The 10,243-nt window shown below is 38.8% G+C and overlaps 1 protein-coding gene across 1 annotated transcript in view; it reads right to left on the bottom strand.

The window, feature by feature from the left end:
• Positions 1-8,843: 8,843 nt before the first annotated feature.
• Positions 8,844-10,243, bottom strand: part of LOC107551442 (dual specificity protein kinase CLK4-like) — a gene marked incomplete at its 5' end in the record, with an annotated part of 138,892 nt that continues 137,492 nt past the window's right edge. The window contains 2 exons of the mRNA XM_016233045.1: positions 8,844-8,918; positions 9,101-9,163. Coding sequence (XP_016088531.1) covers positions 8,844-8,918; positions 9,101-9,163 — 138 coding nt within the window. The remainder of the gene's footprint in view (positions 8,919-9,100; positions 9,164-10,243) is intronic.

Here is a 10,243-nt window from a genome sequence, read left to right as displayed (position 1 = left end):
CGTATAAAGGTGTGTATATATATATATATATATATATATATATATACACACACACACAAAGAAAAACAAGTAGATAGAATAGAAAAAAATAGAAAGCTAGTGTTTGTTTGGTTTTTGTTTGTTTGTTTGTTTGTTTAAAAAAAAAGATAAATATAGATAAAGTAGAATTAAAATAGAATAGAAAGTGTTAAGAGGGTCAAACAAAGCTGGTCGATAAAGGTTATCTTTAATCTTCATTTGATTAATCTTAATTTAATCTTTAATCCATCTAATCAATTAATATTATTTATATTATTATTTATTTTTCTTATTCTTGTTATGATGTTAAATAAGAAAACTGGTGAATGCTTGGCGTTGTGGAGCATTTATGCTGAGCTGCACGTTCGAATGAACTACTGCTTATATTTCTGTAATGTAGACTTTATTATAAAGCACATTTTTCGACCTAGGTGCATCACAGCTTTTCTCCTCGACTTCTGACTTTGTTCGTGATTCTCGGACGATGCGTACCTAAATATAAAAAGAGTTGTTGACGCCTCAAAGTATACATCCAAACCCCAAACGTGTGTCGGAAGTCAACGCCCTCATACGCAGGCGGGGGACTTTTATTTTGAACCGTTGAACTTCCTGTCCGTCATTTTGCCAGTACGTGTTGTTCTTGTTCTCGACTGGACACCCTTGCACTCGTTTCAAAAACCCAATTTAACGAAGATTTTTTCAGTGTTTTCTGACTTCATCAGCATACCACCAACGAGTATTTAATTGAATAAGCATGGACCAAATGGAAGACCCTGCTGCATCGGATAATAAACGAGCTATAGAGCGGAAAAGGTAGGTTCTATATTGTAAACAACGGCCTGTTTGCGCTCGGAAGCTTCTAGTGTTTGGATTGCAGCCACTTAACCACTAAAGAAGCTGGATTAAATCCAGTATATCGCTGTTAAATGTCAAGAGAGCTGGATTAACGTCAATATATGACATTATATTAACAGCTATTTAATGCTGCACATTAGCTTTAGCAGTAGCGTACTCATGCATAATCTCCATCTGCTTCATATTTTTAAAAATGGTTTTGGAAATGGTGATTTTGTGAGGTGAATATTTATAGAATTTTTAAGAATGAAAATGTGATTTTTTTTTCCAGTTTAAATATTCACAGCTTAAATATACAGCCATGTTGAATGACAACTCCAAGAAATACAATGCATTAAATATGACCACTGTTAATGCAATGCATCTTTTTTGTTTCAAAGACTTTTGTCATTGATTAATTTAATTTTCAAACAGCATTTTGACCCTTATAATCTGTTTTCGAGGGGTTGTCCCTTTTAGGCTTGACAGTAAACGATCACTGTTATGATTGGCTAACAGTATCAATGCACCCTGGCTATAGCACGTAAGCAAAGACTATAGAAATACAAGTAAGCTTTTTAAAAAACGGGTTTTGATGCGGCTGCTGTTAGATCGCATTCAGTTGGCTGCTTTTATCTTTCAACAAGACTTTCTTTAAGAACTCTCCATTACACAGTCCTCACTAACAAAACAATCTTTAGCCAAATGCTCCGAATAAACATATAATCCGCCTACAAGATGTCCTATTGTCAGCAGCAGCATGTGGAGTACGTCAGAAAATGAATGCACAACTGAATACCATAAGCAACAAACAGCGCCAGTGATTATAATTAGATTTGCTTTTGGCATCTGGTGTAGACAGGTGTCAGCTGATTAGACACAGGTGGATGGGGCTTATAGATGATTATATGCAAATATTTGTCCACGTGACGTCACAGATCCGCAATATCTAAACAAAGCGTTTTAGGAGCTTGATTAATAAATGCTTTATTTATAATGAGGAAGATATTTAAGCTATAAGCTATAAAACTTGCAGGATGTTTTAATGGTACAAAGACCTTTTATATGTCAAAAGCTTAAAAAACCACAGATTTCTTATGTCATGACCTGTTTAATTACCTTGGCATTTAAAGTCAACAGGAAACTGCACTTTTACTCATTTCTTGCGCAATGTGACATACTTCCAAGTGAAACAGAACATTCATGCAATGATGAAAAAGAGCAGGATTTAATTTCATTCATCAGGAATTGATTTGATTATGAAAAGTTTCAGAGAAACAGTCTGAGTTAAATGTAAGTTTACAATGGATTGTGGACACCATACTTTTTGACCATGACCAAGGTCAAATGAAAGACAGTTTACTAGTAACAAACTTTAATTTCTATTTTATAAAACATCTTTGAAAGCAAATCAATGCATGTAATGTCTGTCAGGCAGTCGGTAAGGCTGTTTTCCTTACCCCATTTCAACTATTAAATACAAATACTTCAGCAGCAAAATATCTTCAAAATCATCTTTCAATACCTTCAAAATCAAACATTATTTGTGTTGAAAAAAAGAAGGAAAAAAAAACACCTGTAAAGAAAGTCAAACAATAAAATGTTCCAAAAATGTCCTCTCATTCCGTTTTGTTTCTAAAATGATGCTATAATGCTATTGGTCAATCGTAAATCACAACATAGTAACATTGGAACATTTTGCCAGCCATTTAACACCAAAGACAGGCTTATAAAAATTCAAGTGCATTATCTGTAACATATATTTTATGCATATAAGAACTTTTACATGATCTGGCCACCAGTTATTTGATTATTAACAAGAAATATTTCAGAAAAGCTTATGAAGTATGGTTTTAAATCCCTGAAAGAAGGTACACCATCATGGAAATGTACACTGAACATGCTATAATGTGTAAAAAAAAAAAGAAAAGAAAAATCTCTTCTGGATGTCTTCTCTCTGTTAATTCTTGGAAAACCAAAGAAAGAGAATGAGATTGATCAAATGGAATCTCTAATGTTTTCTTTGCTTTCATGCTATGAAAGATAATAGAGCAATACTTTGTCAAATTAAAAAACAGCCTTAAACTTGAGTCCTCGTAATAGCTGAACTGAGGTTACGAAAACACCCCCAGTTTTGGCCATCCTCAAAAGGCACGTCAGTATATATCATAAATTACTATGAACAATACTATGGAATATGTATCAAGGATTGTGATGTTAAAAACAATGACAAGTAGTCAGAGTCAACGTATACTGTATCTCATACAAAGTATCACAACAAATGTGAGCAATAAAATATAGATGCAGTAGTATTAAAGAAAAAAAATAAACAGGTACAATATAACACACTATTCTCGCTCATTATTATGCTGCGCTGATTTAAAACAGATGTAGTATTTATTTTAGTCAACTATTTATGCATTAATAAGTAAATGCTCACCATCCAAAAGCTAGTCTTTGGGCATCAATTCCAGATGCTTTTGTGTTTTGCTTGCGGGTTAAAAACTACAAAAATCCAAGCATAAAACAGTAACACATAAGAAATAAATCATTATAAATTACTGTTCATTAATATTCAAAAAATAATGATCTGTTCTGTATCATCTCCATGCCAAAGCCTCTTATGTCAGGCTGCTGTTGCCGTCCTATGGAGCAACTGCATCTATGAGACCAATCCCTGATCTCTCATCATCTCCAAGAGCTCAATTATGTTCCTCCATGAAAAATATTGACCATAGTGAGGGCTGTTTGCACCCTCATTCGACCTGCGTATTGAGGACTGTCAATATTAGCCAGTATTATTGAGATGGCATCACATGAGGGACCGTAAAGTTATTTAACCTCCTCAGGTTCTTGAAGAACATCAAGGCTGGGAGAAACGTTTCCTCTTGAGTTTCTGAAGCATTCCCTGTTCCTTTAAAAACAAAAGGGGATATGATGCAAAAATCTCGTATTGGCACTAGTTGAGCGGGTCGGTCCAGCATGCCCATGCAACATTGCTCGAGCACATTTCAGGCATCTTATGGTGAACAATACTGTCCATTTATGCTCCAGGAATAAAAAATGTAAAAATCCAAAAACCCAAACGGATACCAAAAAAGCAGCATCCACTATTTGGTCCACAATTTCTGATAAAAAAGGTTTATGAAAAAATAACATTGATGAATGTACATCGAAGTCTCTTGTCTTTATAAAATGTAGATATATTTAAAAAGTGGAAAAAGCTGTATGAAATTGCAATATATATCACATCAATATGTACAGACGACATGCCTCAGGTTACACATCACTGCAAAAGAACAACAAACACACAATATTAGTGATGAGCAAAGCCAAATCCAAAAATGCAACATAAAAGAGCTATGTGGCATGTGAACTGATGCACACTGCAGTCGATTAATTTAAATAGGCAGTTGTTAATGTTAAAGTCACACACATGAACTGTACAGACATGGTTATGGAATATTCAAGTATCATAAATGTATTTTTTTGCTGACCTTGTGCCAGCAACCTGCTATTGGAAGTCCATCGGGACCCTTCAAAGTAAAAAAACAAAACATGGGTGTACGAGCAGAGTCAATTTTCAGTTGTATTGCAATTTTAACAAATTCATGTGTTAAAGTAGTTTAAACAAATTATCAGTTTAAATTTGACAACTGTCTGTAAGCAAACACTGCACACAAATTTCTAATAATTATTTTGCTAAAAAAAAAAAATATATATATATATATATATATATATAATAAGTAGACATCAACCTAAAAACTCAATCTCTAAAGAATCACAGATTTTTACATACATGCTTGCAAAACTCATCACAATAATGCTGTGTTATATGAAGTAACACTAATAAAATATTAATGAGACTTTGCTTACTAAGTTACACTGTTTCTCGTCAAACTTTGTTAATATTTTATACATAAGTTTGGGCTTTATAACAGTTGAATAAAAATGAATAATCTCTAATTATGTGTGTTGTATATACACTATGGTTTAAATGTTTGGGTCGTAAGATTTTATAATGTTTTTGAAAGATGTTTTTTGCTCACCAAGGCTGCATTTATTTGATCACAAATAAAGTAAAAACAGTACTATTGTCAATTATTATTTATAATATGTTTTATATTATTATTATTATTATTTTAATATAATTTACTCCTGTGATGCATAGCCAAGAGGATCATATTGGCTCGCTAGCACTCGGTAGATCTGGCGCATTGTTACGGAGGAAGAGCGTCTGGTTCGATGCTTGTAACATAGAGTGTCGGACTGACAATGCCACTGCAGTCCAAGTGTAGACTCGTGGACGTCTTGTTGGCCTTGACTGAGCCAGAGGTCACAGGTACTGGATCTGGATTCAGCAGGGAGATGAGTAATCACAGATGGACAATTTCTGGCCCACTGTCGAAGCTCGAAGCCTCCTGTGGCTAGAAGTGCTCGAAGTTGATCAACTAGGTCTCTAGCCTCTTGAGGGGAGTGAAGACTGTGCAGGCAATTGTCGACGTAAAATGATCTCTCAATTACCTCTCTGAATTGGTCTCCCGGCTGACTGTGATCCGTGACGTGTCTCTGCAGGGCATACGTGGCACAGCAGGGACTGCACGTGGTGCCAAAGGGGAGCACCTGCCACTGGTACACGTCGGGGGGTCGCTCAGGTATCAAGTCTCACCACAGAAATCGGAGCAAGGGCATGTCACCGGGGAGCAGCCTCACCTGGTGAAACATACCACGAATATCGCTGCTTATTGCAACAGGGTGCTCTCGAAAGCGGAGCAGGACTGCTAGTAGTGATGGGCCAAGTGTGGGTCCTGGAAGTAGGAACTCATTAAGGCTGTGGCCTTCAAACTGAAAGGAGCAGTTGTAGACGACCCTGTTCTTGTTATTGTGCTGAACCATATGGTGCGGGATGTACCATGACTCTGTGGTGCTATCCACGTCTCTCAATTCCAGCTTGGCTACATAACCTGCTTGCTTCAGTCTGGTGATCTCGGCCTGGTAGGCGGATGCCTGCTCTGGGTTCTTAAGCAGTCTCCTCTCGACACTCCTAAGCTGAGGGAGAATAGCTTCTTTAGGCATAGTCAAGCGTGGCATACTCTGCATACGAAGGAGCGGTGTGGCATACCGCATCGTATCTTCTACTTCCACTCGCACAGTCTTCTCCTGCAGGAGTCTGATGGCTTCTTGATCTAGTCTGGATCGTGTCGCTATCTTGTCACTGCAGTAGGGAATCACATCCATCTGCCATAGTCTCTCAACATGAGCAAACAAGTCTGTGTTGGGAAGAACTGAGGTGAAGAAACACTGGTGTGTGTTGATCTCACGACGAACCTCATGAGTAGGACCTTGAAGAGTCCATCCAAGGCGGGTTTTGACTGCTGCAGGACCCCCTGGTGGGCCTAACCGGACTGGTTCAACAGGCGTGATGAGATGTGGGCAATCTGACCCGATCAGCAACACGGGCTGCACTTTATCCATCTGCTGCAGTGGGAGGCCAGCTAGATGTCTGTATCTCTTCTGTAAGGAAGCCACTGGATAGGTGTGTTCGGCGAGGCCTAGTCTCTCGGCTGTAAATGCATGTTGAATGAGGTATTTCTTGTGGGGATGAGACACAGGTGATACTGTGAAGGAGACAGCCTCTCCATGAAGCACCTGCTGATCTTGTCTCACTGTGCGCAGGATCAGATCTTCTAGCTGCCCCTTGAGGTTCAGTTGCTGAGCTGCAGCATGGAGGAGAATAGTCCTTTCCGACCCATCATCCAGCACTGCATACGTTTCCAAGGATGCATCCCCATTTGCAATGATGACTTTACTAACTTTCAAAAGGACTCTGCGGCTGCCGACAAAACGGTCTGCATACAAGATGTCTTTCGTGGTACTCACAAGACACGAGTTCTCCTTGGGATCAGTCTCATAATTGGTATTCGCAGCCCGCTCATTCAACTCATGCAATATAAGCAGGTGTCTTCTATTGCAGGTCTTGCACAGAGCCTTTAGTGTGCATCTGGAAGCATGATGATTACGGCCACACCGCCAACACCTGTTGTTCTTGCGGATCCATGCCTCTTTCTGTTCTTTGGTCAGCTCCTTGAAGTTGGGGCATCCATTAAGGAAGTGCCATCCGTAGTCTGGAAAACTGTCTGGGGTCAGCTGCTGTCAGGCTGGGGATTGTAGGCTTTGGTCCTCGATATATCTGCTCTTGGACATGCAGCATCTCCGTTCTAGGTATCACATGTGGACGTGTTGGTATACTTAATTCTCTCTCTCTCTGATGATGACTGTATCTGGGATCAGGCGTCACAGTGTCGTACTGTCCTGCTCCTGCAGGCTGGGCTGAGTAGGTATATGACCTCTGAATTGGTGCGTGATGGCTCTCATCAGCATGTGGTGTCCTAGGTGAAATTGTAAGATCCTCCATCTGTCTCGTCAGCTGCTCGCACTGGGTAGGTCGGGGTGGAGGAACTTCATCAGCATACACTGCAGAACTTCTCCGACTACAGACGGATGGTGGCAAGTGAGTACGAGGGGCTGGTACAGGTGTCACTGATCGACAAGGAGTCTCAAAACTGGTGCTAAACTGCTGGATATCCTTCCTCAATAAAGTGTTCTCCGCCTTGAGCCCTTGCAACGTAGACATGATCTTTGGCAGAATGTGGCTGCGAAGCTCATCGTTGTCCTTTTTCATCTCGAACCACATAGACTTTATATCAGACAACTGCTGGACTTGAAGGTGGCGCTCGCCATGATCTGGCGACACATCTCTAAATGGCTCTGGCCATACATCTCGCAGAACTAGATCATCCACGTATGAAGGCTGACTCTTTGGAGAAGACGATCGGGATGCATTCTCTGACGTGGGTGCATCTGCTTTCATTCCAGCTTCATTCAGATGTTTAGCTGATGGCACTCTCTTCACAAAGCCTGATCCATGAACTTGATAGTCTGCTAGATGTGCAGGCGGCCTTATTTGTCATCAAGGTCGGACAACAGGAGGATCTGACTCAGAACGGGATGTCATCTCTCTACAGTGATTCACTTATCCGGCTCGAAGGACCACTTGAAATGAAGGGTTCGTTGGTTGTATTATGGGGGTGTGAAACACAGTAGGCAGTCTGTCAGGACTGAGTGAGATGGTTTCTTAATTGAAGAGAAGCACTCAATGGAGTTGGTTGATGGATGATTTACTGAAAGCTTTGTGGGTATACATGGATGTGGTTTTTTCACATGTACGCACACTGTAACCCAGTATAAACTCAAAGTCAATGTGGTCTTTAAAGTAACTCTGAATGAACTAGAATACAGCTACCAAACTCTCTATCTTCTCACATTTGCTGCGTCTCTCTTTAGCCTGTGATTCAGCTCCGCCTTCCGTGGTGACATTGCAGCCGCGCTGAACATTCTGATTGGTCAGAATAATCCGTGACTTAGAGACAGCCGAGCCTTTTGTACAATGATTTTATTCAATTTATGAAGGTGCTGTAAACTATTTTTATCCTATCATAATTGTACAATACTACAGTATTTTTTAATTTTTTTAAATGCAACTTATTATACAGTATATTATAGATTTAAAAAAAATAATAATTTCATTATCTGAAACTTATGAGTTTCCCTCTTGTAATTATGACTTTGTGGTGGTGATCATGTGCATTCAACTCATAAATACGATCTTTCCGACATGACTCAAATGCACCATTAGCTATTTTATTTGAATATTGGATAATTCTGATTCATTAGCCACTATGGGTCAATAACTTGAAGAACAACAAAGTGCAGTATTTGTGCCACAAACCAGTGCATATTTATGATTATGACAGTAAATTAAAATAATAAGTTAACAAATAGTTTGCAGCATCAAGCAGCATAACTGACTGTTTTTGTACAGCTAAAATAACTGGGAGCAAATGACCCTGGAAACCTTGCATTCAAGTTATGAAAGTCCGAGACAATAGTCTTATCCTTCAGTGCAGCATAAAAATCAAATGAGCACACTTTTAATAAACGTATGATGCATCGTTCCTCACCGGTTCGCCCTGGGGCCCTTGTTCTCCAACATCTCCTTTATCTCCCTGAGAAATACAAAGCTCAAATCAAACCAAACCAGTCAAGCACATTGATGTTACCCATTTACTGTAAGTCCTGTCTTTGTAGGAATCATTATATATATATATATATACACACACACACACACACACACACACACACACACACACACACACATATAACAGAAAGAGCTTCACCCAGCGCTCACCTTTAAGCCTGGCAGACCATCGGTTCCTCGGTCACCCTGAGGACCTGGCTCTCCCTGCTCACCCTGCCAAACATATACAGAGCGTTTAAAATAATATAGAACAGATCGCAGAGAGTAATCCTGAAGCAGAAGATGCTTGAACAGAGCAGTCGGATCCATATGAAGCCCATTACTCTATGAAATCATTCTTATTACATTGCTAATGATTAAGTAATGGTCAGAGGCTATGGTGAAATCAAGCACATGATCAAATCCCAAAAATATGCTTAGGTGATTAAATAAAACTGAACCTATGAGACTAAAGAGTGCAAAACAGAAGATAAAAATACTCAGAAAATTAATAGGTTAAAAATAATATTGCTTGCTTGATGTCTCATATTTAAGTACCAAAATGGAGGAAAAGGACCTTGAAAACGCTTTTGAATCCGTGTATCATTCGATCATTCATTTTTTGATTTAATATTGAAAGTAGAAAAATGAGAAAACGGCTCCTTTTTCGTTTTTTCGTTTTTTTCCAAAAAACGGAAAACGAGAATTCAGCTTAAATTTTCGTTTTTTCGTTTTTTGGGAAAAAACAAAAAAGGAGCGGTTTTCTCATTCTTCTACGTTGCTGCGCATTCGCACTGCAACGCAAGATTTTCATAAAATATAATAGCTTGCCATTTCGGTTTGTTTCTCACCAAACCCTCAGTATACCTTCAGAATGCTTGGAATATACGCCACGAGATGCATATATGATTATTTTACGACAGATATGCATCCGCTTAAAAACCGTTATGTTAGTTCACACAGTTCCAATAAATTGCGATGGGTTAAATAAACTCAATAAGCAGACAGACGCGACTACAGTCAAGCGCAGAAGTGCACAGGAAATAAGCAGCAGTCATATTTAAAGCAGTTTAAATTAATATTGAGTACTGATTGATGTTCACTTGGATTTTTTCCCCATCGAGGGGGAATAACTTAATACTCTGTCATTTATAGTCATATGGTAAAATGTATATTTTTAATTGTGTAACGTTAAGTTCAAAATAACTACAAAATGGCATGCCTTTGAAAAATAAATAGAACAACAGAATGCTTTAGCGCATCTCGGTCTCCTTGAACATCTTTCTGGCGCATGCCACAAACATGAACCACAGC

Source organism: Sinocyclocheilus grahami, unplaced genomic scaffold, assembly GCF_001515645.1.
Source record: "Sinocyclocheilus grahami isolate Dianchi unplaced genomic scaffold, SAMN03320097.WGS_v1.1 scaffold424.1, whole genome shotgun sequence".
In the NCBI taxonomy this organism is placed as follows: Eukaryota; Metazoa; Chordata; class Actinopteri; order Cypriniformes; family Cyprinidae; genus Sinocyclocheilus; species Sinocyclocheilus grahami.
This window is presented reverse-complemented; position numbering and strand designations above follow the sequence as displayed.